Here is a 15,637-nt window from a genome sequence, read left to right as displayed (position 1 = left end):
CATAATAAAATAATTTTTATATATTTATTTATTTTAAATTTTCTAAAAAAATTATTGTTATTAAGCAAATTAAAATAAAAAAATTCATAATTTGATAACTAATTAATTATAAGAAGAAGGAATAAAAAGCATTACATAAGTATTTATTTAAATAAATATTATTTCCTTCGTCCACATATACCAAAAAAAAAAAAAATAGACGACATAAACAAAAAGGTCATAATTGGCAGGATTTTAGACCAATAAACTATAGTGTTTAATCTTTTCTTTTTGTTGTCTTATTTGTTTCTTTTTTTATTTAACCAAAAAAATATTAGTGAGCAAACTATTGAAATATATTCAAAAAATTTAAATACTAATTACCAAAAAAAATTTAAATACTCAAAAAAAAAATTTCTTACTTTAGAGATCAACATGATAAAAATATTTTTAAAAATTAAAAAATATAGCAAAAATAATAAAAAAATTATTTTTCTTTACATAAATAGCAAACAAATAATGATCAAGAATGTTATGTATATAACTAAAGTATTAAAATTGGCAATTCACTAAATAGTATAGTATAAGTATAAATGCGCGTAAAAAATACACAAAAAATAATCCGGATTATTACCATACCTCATTAGAGCTAGTGTAGTTTTCCATATTTTCGAAAATTGATTGATTGACAACAATCTCATCGGATGAGTCCATCTGTTGTTCAAATTCTTCAATACCTTCTGCTATAGGTACTGTATTAAGGTTGAATTCAATTGCCATACAAATTGTAATGATAAATACGATTTTTTGTAAAATTTCTTGCCTTATACACTTTTGTGCTTGCAATGGTGTTATTCTTATGATTTTTGAATAAACATTATTGAATTAACATAAGGTATATATTAGGATAGGTTTTATGTTTTATATCTCCAATAATTAATGATAAATATCATAACAGATAAAGAATTAATTGTAATTATTTAATGTAATTAATATTATAATTACGGTTCTTAATTATTATTTTTATTATTAATCTTTATTGTATTTTTATATATAAAAGTTAAATTATAAAAAAAATTGAATATTAATTATAAGAATACCTAATAAAAAAGATATAATTTTATAATTATTACCATTAATAAGTGGATTTGATAAAAATATAATAAGTGAATTGACAAGAGAGTGAAATAGAAAATAAAATTGTTATTAAATAATATAAATGAAGTAAATTATAAAAATTTTTAGCTAATTATTATCCTATTCTTTAAAGCAAAAGTAGTTTCGCTTTGATAAGTATAAATAAATACATGGAAGTAAAATTAAAAGACGAAAATTGGAAATTCAAATGTAAGGAGGAGGATAGCAAGAGAAATAAGATAGTGTTAAATCAAGTAGAGAAGAATATTAGGTGATCTAATGAGGTGGAAGGAGAAAAGAGCAAAGGATCGAATGGGGCTGATGGGGAACGCGATGAAGGAAAAGGAGAGCTTGGTCCAGATGTTGGCGATGACCGCAATCCTTGGTCTGAGCGTGAGGTGTTTGGATCACAAGTACTGAATCCGGCAGCTTCAAAAGGAAACCATTGCCCTCAGACACGCGCAAGTATCCCTCACGCGCCGCATCAAAAGCATCAAGCCTGCCCTCCTTCGCGAAGCTTCTCTCCACTCTCCTTTTCCGACCACAACAACAACATTGAATACTGCCCTCTCTTCACTGTGAGTTTAATTTTTTTTCGCAGGGATTTCCGATCTTGTTTAGTTCTTATGAATCAATAGCAAATGCGGTTATGATAATTACAACGGTTAATGTCTAGTATAGTGAAACAATTAAATTATATTCTTTGGCTTATCCTCTTCTTAAGGTCATCCCTTCCATCTGGATTTTAAGAGTGTGATTCTATAATATATGGTTCCCAGTGATGTGTTGTAGTTTTATTCGTCGTCGTCTCTGTTCTATATATAGTTTTGCTTTTCTTTTAATCAACCTGGATCTTGTCTGGTGTACCACGCGTATTAGTGAATGCTTGCGATGATTATTAATTTTAGATTGATGATGTTGTTGTCTTTTTGCATGTGGATCAGTTAAAATTGGACACATATATTATTGAAAAAATTTTAAATATATTATTTTAATTGTTTTATCAGTTGATTTGAATTATAAAAAATATATATAATATATATTAATTAAAATTAACTATTAAAACAACTGAAATACTGATATTCTCTGTACACTTAAAATTTTTTCTATATTATATGGTCACCGACTGCATTGGATTGACACCAGGAAGGTTCCTACGATATATATCCTGTAAATCTACCTAAATCATATGCTGGTCCATCCCATTATAAAATGTGTAATGGGCATTCAAGCCTTCAATCATATAAACTAATGCCACATGCAAATGAGACCAAATCATTTGATTTGGAACTTCTCTTTTACAACTTGCAAGCTACGCGAATTATTGTAGGTTTCTCAAGGATGGAGACGAAAAGACAATTATTTAATCTCATTACACTTTACTGCTTAGCTGCAGTTAAAGGGATTCAGATTTAATATATATTTTGCACATTTTTGAAACGGATCATCATTCTAATTTGATTTTCTCAAACTTTAAGCAACTGATGGCTCTGTTTTGTTATTACTTTGTGGAGAGCTTTGTCTTCTTTTCTTCCCCCTGCCCTTTGCAACATTTATTGTCCAACTGAATTACATTAAGTTTGTTGAAACATAAAGGATAGCAAGAAGGCATAGTATTCAATGAGACACCGAATACGTTGTTGGAAAAGGAAATAGCAAAGATTATAGTACTAACACCGTTGTTTTGAAGCTTTATATACCCATTAATTAATATAAGGTCAATAGCTTTTTAAAAAACAAGTGGTAAGAATTGACAAAAATACATATAAATTTTTACACTGTAGTTAGATGTATATTTTAATTTTTTAATGATTAATGTGTATAGATTAATATCAAATTCTATTGGTTATTTTTATCTTTTTGTCATTAATTGTCTACAACAACTTTTTCATTTTTTTTATTTGTTTTTTTTTACATTTTTTTAAAAGATGAAACAAATTTAAGACACTTAGTGAAGCGTACAAAATATATAAACATAAAATTTAGTAACTTTTATGTCATTTTCGGTATAATCATCAATAATATGAGCTAACTTTTGCATCATTCCTTAGAGCAATAAAATGACCTATCAACACAATTCACCATATCTGTTGTCTTGTTATAAAAAATGAACTCATTCCTACACAACTAGATACTCTATATAACTGAAAAGAATCTCACTAACTATGTTTTTCGCACGTCTTTTCTCAAACGCATCGTCCTCCAACTCTCAAAGTATTTTTTTATGGATCTTAGGATGCTCTAAATACGACCCACATGAGTAATCTATGCGCATCACACCTGCCAAACATATTCACCTGTAACAAACAATTGTTGTACACTTTCAATTTCCTTGTTACACATAACACATTCATTATCACTTCGGTCAATGATGCCCAATCTGCTCAGGCGATCCTTTGTATTAACTTGGCCTGTAAGCACAAACCAAGTAAACAATTCTACTTTTAAATCTCCCTTTTTTTTAACATCAACAATTTTATCAACCTAAACGAAATAATCACACCTCAATTCAATCTTTTGCATTCATAAATTTGAAGACAATTTCAACCATTTCAGATAAATTGCATAGTATTTATCATCATAAACAGAATAAGAAATCACATACCTACAACGAAAAAATAATCTTATTGTGTTTCACTCTGTAGCGGACTCAACTCAAGTACCACTGCATCAAGTCTATGCAGATATTTGTCGTTGTTGTAGTCGAACTTTTTCTTCTTCCTATTCTTCAGCGAAGAAGAAGAGCCACCACAACCACTTGCACAAATATAAAGTACGTTCTTTCTTTATTGAGATTGTGACATTTATTATGTTAAGATTTACAAATTTCGAATATTAGAAATGCGAAGAAGGATTAGAGAGAGAATTTTACTTTAATCTCATAATTTTTTGTTATTATTTGTTAAATTCAAGTCACACAATTTACAAAATTATCATGATCAATATGATGCCACTTGACTTTTTTAATATTATCGAAAAAGTTATTTAAATGACGGAAAAAATAAAATGACCAACAAAACTTAATATTAGTGTATACATAAAACTTATTAAAAAATTAAAATATATATTTATTTACTGTGCAAAAATTTATATGTATTTTTATTTATTCTTTTAAAAAATTATATATATATAACGGCTCGTCTCGCCGTGATCTTCTCTTAAATTCTCAAAGCTTCTTTCGCTCTATTTCAGAGAATCCATCGCTGTCTCAACTGTGCTATCGGAAACTCTAGAGAAGTCGAAATAGGAAAGCACTCATCTTGAGATAGACTTACTACTTAAATACTTTCACCAGTTATCCGCATATATATATATATATATATATATATATATATATATATATATATATATATAATTTAAATCGTAATAAATTTTAACTTTTTGTCAGGTGCTATATGCATGATACTTACATCATCACAAATTTATTCATGTCTAGGTAAGAAAAATTCTAATATTGTGTATATTATTTGTTATATATATTTTTATTAATAGGATTAATAGTCAAATTCTTTTGTGAAAAATTATCTATTTTTTAAATTAGTTCTTAAATGATTTTTTTAGTCATATTAGTTTTTGAAAGATAAAACGTAAATCAAATTAATCCTTCCGTTAGTTAGATGATGACGTGTCACGTTAAATGTTACGTGTCACCAGATGATTGGTTGACGTGTCAGGTCAGTGAAACATAGCACACTTGACATGTAAAAAAATTATTTATAATAAAAATAGTTCCTGCAAATTCAAACATAAGTCATTCTCATCTCTATAATTTTAAAACTTAATCAAATTAATCCTTATATAATTTTTTTATTTTTTTCATAATATAAATTTAAAAAAATTTTATAGTACTAATTTTATTACTTTTAGACTTTAATAAGCAAAATTTTCTTTAAATAAAATAATAAAATAATTGAATCATTATAAAATTATTTTGTAATTTGTATTTTAAAATTTTACATGTCAAGTGACACGTGACGTGTAAGTGTCACTGACCTGACACGTCAATCAATTATCTGGTGACACATGGTACTTAAACTAACACGTCATCATGCCACGTGGCACTTAACGTAATACGTCATTATCTAACTAATAGAGAACCAATTTGACTTATATTTTATCTTTTAAGGACTAATATGACTAAAAATATTATTTGAGAACTAATTTAAGAAATGATGATGTTTTAGAGACGAATGTAACTATTAATTCTGTATTAATACCAAAAAAAGAAAAAAAGATATATTGATGAGAGTTGAGATAACGCGTAAGTTATTGGAGTAATAAGCTTACAACATTGTTTTCTCAGCGTTGGTGACATATATGAAAACTATAGAACTCCATCCGATCGGCTGGGTGTAAATTCTTAGTTGTTGGTAGTCCGAATCTTTTAAATGTTAGATTACAGATCTGCCCAGCGTTCAAAGGAATGGGGAAGCAGGTGAGAGACCGTGAATAACATTTTGAATTGGCACGTGAACCTTGCCCTGTGGACCTATGGTTATATTCCAAAGTACACTGCCATTTACGAACTCGCAAGAAGACAGATTTAGCATTAGCAAATAGAGTTATTGCTCACAATATGTGCCACTTGGCTCGGACAAATTAGACATGTGCACAGTGCATTCAATAGTGTCTGAAAAAGTGATAAGAACTAACTTATTACACGAATTAAATTTGATTATCCCTCCCCCAATGTCAATGTGTTGTTGATGTTGAACCATGTAAAAATGCACCAATCATGAGTGGGAACTTAAAATGGTAGCGATTAATGGTCCAATTATTCGGACGAAGTCATTGAGATTTATGTAATTATTGGATTTGGTTCTTAAAATTTAAATTTTTTTATAATAGTTCTTTAGATATAATTTTAGATATCATAATAATCGCTCTTTATGTTTTCGATGATAGATCATTCGTTGCGACATTGACATGTTATAATTTGTCATGCTGGAGTGAGCCAAATCATTATTGTTTTGATTTGGCACTCATTTTTATCAAAAACGACACCATTCAACTTAAATTAAACATATAAAACGATTGAGCAAACATCTTCGCTTCACTCTTCTTCTCCACTTTTACCTTTTTTCTTCTTCCTCCTCCTCTCTTCATTAATGGCATTGTCATAAGGTTCCATTGGTGGAGTTAAAATTTTTGCGTTCGAAAGACATCTGAATCAGGTCTCATTTTATCGGTTCGTCTATTCCTCCATCATAAATAAGAAATTCTGTCGTTGTTAATGAATGTAATTTTTTTATTCTTTTTTTACGATGCATGATAGTTCTTCATTATATTTATGATGTGAGTGTGATTGATGTTGATTGCTTTTTTGTTGTCAGTATGATTCTAAAATTTGATTAAATTAGAATTTTATGAAGATGCACTCTTTAATTAGTTTACATTTAGATGAGACAAAATATTAATTTTTAATAATTTATAAGAAGATTATCTGAATTTTAATTCCAAGCATACAAAAATAAGCATGGAAACAAGTGGCAAATAGGATATAAAGATGTAAGGCTGGGTTTGTTTATAGAGACAGGACATTGATACAGAGACACAAAATTGTGTTTAGTAGAGAAGAAATGGATAGAGATAATGTGTCTAAAGACACTGAATTAGTATATTTTGTATTCATTCTGAAAGGAATGATACAGAGACACTAACAAGGAATACAACTTATTTTTATTTTTTTTATTATTCTTGTTAATTTTTTATAATTATATTTTTTATTATTATATTTTTTATCTCAAATTTTTTGAATGAAAAAAAGAATAAATTGAATTTTCATAATTTATTCTAGTTTATCGTCAAATAGAATACAAAAACACAAAATTTTGTATTTCTGTCCATCAATATTTATCCTATCTTATTTCAGTATCTTATTCTATACTGTTCTCAAAAATAAACGCATAAAAGAACATGTTAAGTTGTTTACAGAAAAAATGTGATAATATGATCACTTAAATAGGTAGCATAATAACATGATTTTCTACTGTTTTTGGCCATTCCTATGGTGCTATTAACATCTCCATCAACTAATTTTTCCACTTGATTAATCATTAAAACAAAAATCTTATTCACTCAATTAAATATCATAATTTCTGAACATCAATATTAATCATCGAAAACGAAGAAAATAAAATGCACAATAATAAGCGCTAATTAGGAATTAAGGTTATATATTGAGAGAGTCCGAATTGGGTATAAATTAGAATTAAATCATATTGTCAAGCCGTTGGAAAGCGAACATAACAACAGATGGTCGCATTAGTATTTTGAAAATTGACTACTCATCACCAAAAATGAGTACAAAGATCATTATGATGTCTAAAGTTGTATCTGAAAATTACTATAAGAAAAATTAGAATTTAAAGAATCAAATCGGATAATTTTGTAAATCTCAGAGATCATGATAAAATTTACTCTTATTAGACAAAAAATGATCAATGTATAATAAATCGACAAAAATGCAAAATACTATAGAATGTATATATAGGAAATATTTTTCTTTGAATTTAATGATTGAATATTATCTATAATAGATATTTAAATACATATATTTTTATGTAAAATTAATAATTAAATATTATTAAATAATTTAATATATTTAATAAAATATTATTTAATATTTTTTAATTATTAATTATATATAAAAGCAGCAACTACAAATAATTTGTGACCGTTAAATTACTCCTTCTAAGAGGGTAAGACACATGCATTAATCTAGTCTAAATTCTAAAAGGTATGGTCATGGATTTCATGGAGATGAAGAACTGAAGAGGGACATGGGCACTTAAATTCGTCACATTCACATGTGAGAGTGAGAGTGAGACCATGCATATGGCGGCATATGCATATTATATTCCCTTTGGCGTCAAAACAAAGATCGAGCACCCCTCTCCACTTCCAAATTATGAGAAGCTGAGAACACACAAAGATGAACCCATGTGGCAGGCAATCACACACACTTTTATTTCTAATTCTAAATTCTCAATAGCAGCTCATATTTGGACCCCACCACCGACACCTATTTCCCATTTCCCAATTTCATTTGCAGCTCATTTCACAGTATATGTTTCTTTTTTATTTTTTAAAGAATATAAAATGAAAAATTCACCAAAAATGTTTAGGAACTGAAATAAAATATAAGCAACTTTATTTAATATCAAATTTAAGTGTCTAAGGTAGAGTTTATATAGCATTAATCATTCATTTACGTCCTATCTATTAATCTTGAAAAAGAAAAACTAATAGAAAAGGATATATTAATATCCTCAAAAATTTAATACCATCAAATAATTTTTATATAAAAATTATTTCAATAAATCTGTATTAGAAATTTATATATTATTAATTATTTATATAAATGATAGACTTTTTTGTAAAAATTAGAACTGACCGTGATATGAAAATTTAAAATGTATATAAATAGGAGTTGTTTTATTAATATTTAGTTTTTATTTTTTCTGTTTTTATTAGACATGTAATACAAGTTTATTTACTTAGTAAGCATTTTATGTTCATTTGAAAGAGAGAAAAAGACGAATTGAGTTGAGAGCTTTCCCTCTCTTATTTGATTTACCATTCAGTCACGGCTATATTCATTCCTTCCTACTCCTCCTCATCTGTACCGCACATATATGTATCATGTATGTGTGTGTCCACCCCTCACCATTTCATACTTCTCTCTCTCTCTCTCTCTCTCTCTCTCTCTCTCTCTCTCTCTCTCTCTCTCTCTCTCTCTCTCTCTCTCTCTCTCTCTCTCTCTCTCTCTCTCTCTCTCTCTCTCTCAAGCATTATTATTAGAAAGACAGACAGAATAGAGCAGTGACTCCGTACTGACAAGTGAGTATAATAGAGATAGAGACAGAGAGAGCAGCAAATTAAAATGGCGGTGAAGAGAGGGTTGCTTCCGCCGTGGTGTTGTGTGTGTTGGCTTCTGTGAGCGTGAGTCTTGGTGAAGATCCCTACAGGTTCTTCGACTGGAATGTTACCTACGGCGACATTTACCCGCTAGGTGTTCGTCAACAGGTTCGCTTATTGTATTATGTTACCTTATTAGATCATCTGTCTGTCTCTGTCTCTATCTCTGTCTCTCTCACTTTCATTATTTATCTCATCTATGATATCTACAGGGAATACTCATAAACGGCCAATTCCCAGGACCAGACATTCATTCAGTTACCAACGACAACCTCATCATCAATGTCTTCAACAGCTTGGACCAGCCCTTTCTCCTCTCCTGGTAACTCTATCTTCACTCTCACTCTCTCTCATTATTACGATATATCTTATTTAATTAATATAATGATAATTTTAATTGATTATACTTGTCTTCCCGTGAAGATCAGATGAGTGTTGCCATTGGTAGCACACAACACTGGTGCATTTTTGGATGTTTGTTAAGTCACATGACTTGCTGTATTCTGCTAGTAAACAAAAAATTTCAATGTCCATATTCCATGTGCTCCTCCAAATAATTATTATTTTCTATCCGGACTATTTTTCCAGCATCATTATGGATCTGATCTGCCTCACCGCTCTTATTAGAAAATCATTAATAAAATAAATAAATTAAAATTCTATACTATATTGTTTCAATCTCATTTAAAATTTCCCCCAAAATAAAGGATCGGATCACCCCATCAGGGAGGCCATGATAATGAGCAATCTCGTGTGTTTATTATTAATTAGTTATCAAGTGTTTAGATTTAAGTTGGATTATAAGGTCTGAAGGGGCATATCAACAAGCGTAAAAAATCATTGACTGCATGTGCATAATTGAATTTTAATTTGAGCTTTGTATACAACGATAGAATGGGATTGCTTATAGAAATTAAAATATGATAAAAAGAAGGTGCAGGCGAGGCTAGTCAATGATTGGGGCCCATTTTATTTATGCTATCTAGGCTGTTCTCCGCTAGATGGATTATCATCTTAGCTTTCATTTGCTGGATGCTTTACATACTTTTCTGATTACGATCCCACGGTAAGAGTAAATCAATGCGCAATCATAGTATACTAGTAGAGCCACGGATTTTGACTACTTGTAGAGGATGATATCTCTCAGCTTTTCATTTTATTACGGAAAATATTAGGTACAACACTTGTTAAAAAAATATTTACTTCAAATATAAAATATCTATCTGTAATATTATTAATTGTCAGTTAAATGTGTATTAAAAAAAAAAGAAGCATATATGCATGTCATGGCATGGTAGCATGTAACTTGGTTAAAATGATGCAGGAACGGGGTCCAACAGAGAAGGAACTCATACGAGGATGGGGTGTTTGGAACAACATGTCCCATCCCACCGGGGAAGAACTTCACTTACATACTTCAAGTGAAGGATCAGATTGGAAGCTTTTACTACTTCCCTTCTCTTGCATTTCACAAAGCTGCGGGCGGCTTCGGAGGCATCAGGATCCTCAGCAGGCCAAGGATCCCGGTCCCTTTCCCTGATCCGGCCGGCGATTACACTGTTCTCATTGGAGACTGGTACAAGGCCAACCACACGGTAATCTCTTCTTTTATTTAACTTTAATTTACTGGTCTTATAATCCGAAAACAAAACTCAGCTTCTTTCCTTTTGCAATCATTTACAGAATAAGTATTTCTTGTATTAGTATTCCCAGCTAGCTAGCACTATTTAGTTTACTAAAGTTCTCCAGCCTTGCTTTGTGTTCTGTCTAGCTTTTCTAGTAATTAAGATGGGCATCTAACATTTGAGTTTGACATCTTACGTTACGTGCTACAATTTCAATTCGGTCGGGACAGCTGGGTCTGGGTAGGCCAAACGCTCCAATCCCAATTTATTTTTCCTAGTCCCATCCAGGCCACATGCACATGGCCCAAAAAGATGTATGAATCATTAAAGAGAAAAAATAGCACGCAGAATCATTAAAACATTTTAGATGTTTATATTTGAATATTTAAGTGGAGTTAGGTAGTATTAGAGAGGTTGTAAATGATGCATGCATGTACTGAATTTGCTAATGATATATCTGATTTGGTGTTACAGGATTTGCAAAGGCAACTTGATAGCGGAAGAAAGCTAGCACTCCCCGATGGAATCCTGATCAATGGTCGCGGGGAGAACGGGGCGTCATTCAACGTGGAACAAGGAAAGAGTTACAGGCTGAGAATATCAAATGTGGGGCTGGAGAATTCCCTGAATTTCCGCATACAGAACCACAAGATGACCCTGGTGGAAGTGGAAGGAACCCACACCCTTCAGACCACATACTCCTCTCTCGATGTCCACGTTGGTCAATCCTACTCCGTCCTAGTCACCGCCGATCAACCTCCCCGGGACTACTACATCGTGGTTTCCACTCGCTTCACCACCACAGTCCTCACCACCACCGGAATTCTTCGCTACAGCAACTCAGCAGGGCCAGTGCAGGGCCCGCCACCTGGGGGACCCACCACCCAGATTGACTGGTCGTTGAACCAGGCCCGGTCCATCAGGACGAACCTGACAGCAAGTGGACCAAGGCCCAACCCGCAAGGGTCGTACCACTACGGTCTCATAAACCTGACGAGAACAATCGTGGTGTCGAGCTCAGCCGGGCAGGTGAATGGGAAGCAGAGATACGCCATTAACAGCGTGTCTTACGTTGCACCCGACACTCCTCTCAAGGTGGCCAACTTCTTCAAGATCCCCGGCGTCTTCCGCGTGGGGAGCATATCCGACAGGCCCAGCGGCTCTGCCATCTACCTTGACACGTCTGTCATGCAGACTGACTACAGAACTTTTGTGGAGATTGTCTTCCAGAACGACGAGGACATCATCCAGACCTATCATCTTGATGGCTACTCTTTCTTTGTTGTTGGGTAAGCACATTAGCATTTATCAATTTAAGCTTAATTAAGAATCAAGAGTGGTTTATTAATTAACTTAGTTTCTGTTCATATAGTATGGATGGAGGAACATGGACAGCTGGTAGCAGGAACGAGTACAATCTTCGAGACGCAGTTTCGCGATGCACGACGCAGGTATATCCAAAGTCATGGACAGCAATATATGTGGCGTTGGACAACGTGGGAATGTGGAACTTGAGATCTGAATTCTGGGCAAGGCAATACCTGGGCCAACAATTCTATATGAGAGTGTACACAACATCCACTTCCCTCAGAGATGAATACCCTATTCCCAAGAATGCTCTTCTCTGTGGAAAGGCCTCTGGCCGACACACCCGACCCCTCTAATTCCACCCTATATATCACTTGACCCCACCTCGAGGTCTCATTCTTTTCCACCAATCCATTATATGTTCTCTCCAATGCTCACTACATTTTACCCCTAGGAATTCACAACTTTTATTGAATCAAATATCTATTTCTTGTTTCAAATGGCTAAACAGAGAACATACATTCATAATAATAACAAAGATTTCTTTTTAAATGATTCAGATTACAAGATGTATCTCTTAAAATTATTGACATACATGTTATTTAGAAAGCATAACACTGCATACATATATTTAAGATACAACAAGATGTGAAACCCCGAGTATTGGGATATACATGAAGATGAAATAGCCTAAGTAGGCTCGCTCGCTGCTGTCCTATTCAATCCAGTGGGCTTCTAACACTTTAGCCATAAATCCGTACCTGTCAGCAGCCTCCTCAATCTGAACGCCAACAACAAATACAACAATTATATAAACTTAGACAATGGAAAAACGGAAAGAAGAAATGGAAATCTTCTTACTATTTTCTGCATGGAACGCCCAGCTCCATGTCCGGCCTTACATTCGATGCGAGCAATTATAGGGTTTGTTTGAGGACTTTGCTTCATACTAGTACTCAGAACATACTGCATCGTCTACACATAATAAACAAGATTCAGTGCAATAATACCCCAATATATATGCAAAGCTAGCAAGCAGACTAACCGCCAATAACTTCAATGAGTGGAGTGGCACAACGCGATCATCATGATCAGCCGTCAATAACATCGTTGATGGGTACTGGATTGACCCACCACCAAACTCTTCCCAGGGTCTTCGTACATTGTGCAACGGTGAGTATCTATATTATACAACTTTAGTTAATACTAGGCAGTAGGCACTAGACACTAGCCAACAATTGCTACAAATTGGGTCTCTTACTTGATTAGCCAATGAAACTCCTCCTCCTTTTCTGAACAACCAAACTCTGAAGTCCAAGCATGACCTGAATAATAACCACGATCCGAAATGAATGTGATTGTGATACATATGTACAAAACCAAGACACGAAACAAACCTATGGTGAACTTGTGGAATCGTAGCATGTCCATAACACCAACATGAGCCAGTGCACAACCAAAAAGATCAGGTCTCTGCATGTACCAACAAAATGCCAAAATATTTAACGAAAACTCAGCACAACACTAAGCAATTAGCCAATTAGAGAAATGATGAATGGAACCAAACCTGATTTATGCAAGCAGCAACAAGAAGTCCGCCGTTGCTTCCGCCTTCAATACACAACTTTGCGGGCTGGGTATACCCTACGGATACAAGGTATTCGGCTGCAGAGATGAAGTCATCGAAACAATTCTGCTTCTTTGCAAGGGATCCTGCTTTGTGCCATTCCTCCCCATACTCCCCACCACCTCGAATGTTCGCTATGGACAAAACACAACCCAAGTGTCTTGCAAGCACAATGCGGCTCACACTGAAACACGGTGTGACACTCACGTTAAAACCACCATACCCGTATAGCAAACAGGGGTGTGAACCATCCAAACTAATGTCCTTTCTTGCAACAATGAACATTGGAATCTTGGTACCATCTTTACTAGCAACAAACACCTGATTGGCATGAAACTGAGAGCGATCAAAACCAGGAACTACAATCTCGCGGAATATCTTGATAACAGGAGCTTGTGTTCCCAGGTCGCACTGATATACGATACCAGGACTCAGGAAGCTGGAGAAGCCAAAGAAAAAGATACTGTCTTGACGGCGTGCAGAGATTCCATTAACGGTGCCAATGTCAATTGGTAAAAGATGCTGCAAGCAACCTGTTTCCAAGTCTCTTACTTGCACAACGTACTTGACATCACTCAAGTAGCTTACGATTACTTGGTTGCCGTTCACAGCGCATGCTGATTCAAGAACATCCCTCTCTGACTCGTGGATAACATCGAACCAAGAATTAATAGGTTCTTTCAAATCCACTCGGACTAGTTTATATTTGGGAGCATTTTTGTTTGTTAAGAATGTGAATACAGTGTCATCATTGGCAACGTATTGAAACTGTGCATCAAACGTGTCAACAAGCTTTACAAATGGGAGCATAGTAGCATGAGCATGAGGATCTTCTTCTTCCTGTTTATTCCCAAAACCCTGCAGCCCATTCGTAAGTTCGGACATGTCACAGTAGTAAAGTTTATTCACTGGGTCGCAACCTTGTTCAATATACATGATAATATACCTGCCATCATCACTAACACTTGCTCTAAACCGATATTCAGGGTTCTGGGGATCTCTCCAGCACAAAATATCTTGTGACTGATCAGTACCCAGAAAATGATAATAGAGTTCATGGTAAAGGTTAGTGTTTGTCTCAGTGCCAGCATCTACCAGTTGTCCCTCCCTAGAATGTTATGTAGATAGAGTTGGCAACAAATTCATCACGAATGAAGGTAAAATCTGGAAAGATGGAGATGGGTGACTTACTTGGGAGCTGGATAGCGGCTATAGAAGAAACCTTTGGTGTCATGCGTCCAACTAATAGAAGAAAATTTCACCTGTTGAAGTGAATATATTGAAGGAGGCTAAATGAAAAGTAGTAGATTATTGAATTTGGATAGAGATGGAGACGCACCCAGGATAAAGTATGTGGGAGGAGATGCTTGTCTTGGATACGCATTATGTTGATAGTGACCCAATCGGTGCCGCTAGAACTAAGGCCATAAGCCAAGAAGTCAGCATGTTGGCTTACGGATACAGCAGTGAGGGAGACGGATCCATCTGGGCTGAGTGCATTGGGGTCAAGCAGAAGGTGCGGTTGAGCCCCGGCGTGGAAGCCATTCTGCATGTAGAGAACATTGTGTGGCTGAAGGCCAGAGTTGTGGAAGTAGAAATAGGTGTTGTGCGATCGCCTGAAAGGTACAGTGTAGCGAGGATGGTCGAAGAGGTTGGTGAGTTTGTGGCGGAGGTTGGGACGTGCAGCGCAGCTCTCCAGTACAGAATCCGTTAGCTGAAGCTGGCTGTGCACGAAGTCCTTCACTTCTTGGGCATCAGGATTCTCAAGCCTGTAGAAGAAGAAGAAGAAGAAGAAATGAAATGATCAACATCCCCTACATACACACATACATACATAGAGATGGAGTGCGGAGTACCATCTGTAAGGATCAGGAATGGTAATGCCGTGAAAATCGTCAACAACTGAGTTGTCCCTGCGAGCATTGGGATATGAATATTGGTTGAGTGGGAGCGGGAGCGATCCCATATCGTTGGATATCGTGGTTTGAGGAACGAGTTGATGGAGCAGCTGCACCTTAAATAAATAATTGATTCCTTCCAT

General features: G+C 34.1%; 2 protein-coding genes across 2 annotated transcripts; one reads left to right on the top strand and one right to left on the bottom strand.

Annotated features, from left to right (window-relative positions):
* The first annotated feature begins 8,688 nt into the window (after positions 1-8,688).
* On the top strand, positions 8,689-12,521 carry LOC112696417 (L-ascorbate oxidase homolog). Its single transcript, XM_025749177.3, has 5 exons — positions 8,689-9,144; positions 9,249-9,358; positions 10,361-10,631; positions 11,136-11,950; positions 12,034-12,521. Exons 4-5 carry the CDS (start codon positions 11,313-11,315, stop codon positions 12,323-12,325), a joined length of 930 nt encoding a protein of 309 aa, XP_025604962.1. The 5' UTR covers positions 8,689-9,144; positions 9,249-9,358; positions 10,361-10,631; positions 11,136-11,312; the 3' UTR covers positions 12,326-12,521.
* LOC112696416 (uncharacterized) lies at positions 12,495-15,610 on the bottom strand. Its single transcript, XM_025749175.3, has 9 exons — positions 15,453-15,610; positions 14,936-15,365; positions 14,788-14,858; positions 13,537-14,704; positions 13,367-13,442; positions 13,231-13,294; positions 13,015-13,150; positions 12,831-12,944; positions 12,495-12,750 (listed from the first exon to the last, which is right to left on the bottom strand). Exons 1-9 carry the CDS (start codon positions 15,560-15,562, stop codon positions 12,685-12,687), a joined length of 2,235 nt encoding a protein of 744 aa, XP_025604960.2. The 5' UTR covers positions 15,563-15,610; the 3' UTR covers positions 12,495-12,684.
* Positions 15,611-15,637: the final 27 nt, after the last annotated feature.

The sequence above is a fragment of the Arachis hypogaea genome, chromosome 6 (assembly GCF_003086295.3).
Source record: "Arachis hypogaea cultivar Tifrunner chromosome 6, arahy.Tifrunner.gnm2.J5K5, whole genome shotgun sequence".
Taxonomy (NCBI): domain Eukaryota; kingdom Viridiplantae; phylum Streptophyta; class Magnoliopsida; order Fabales; family Fabaceae; genus Arachis; species Arachis hypogaea.
Note: the sequence above shows the minus strand (reverse complement) of the source record. Positions and strands in the feature narration are given on the sequence as shown.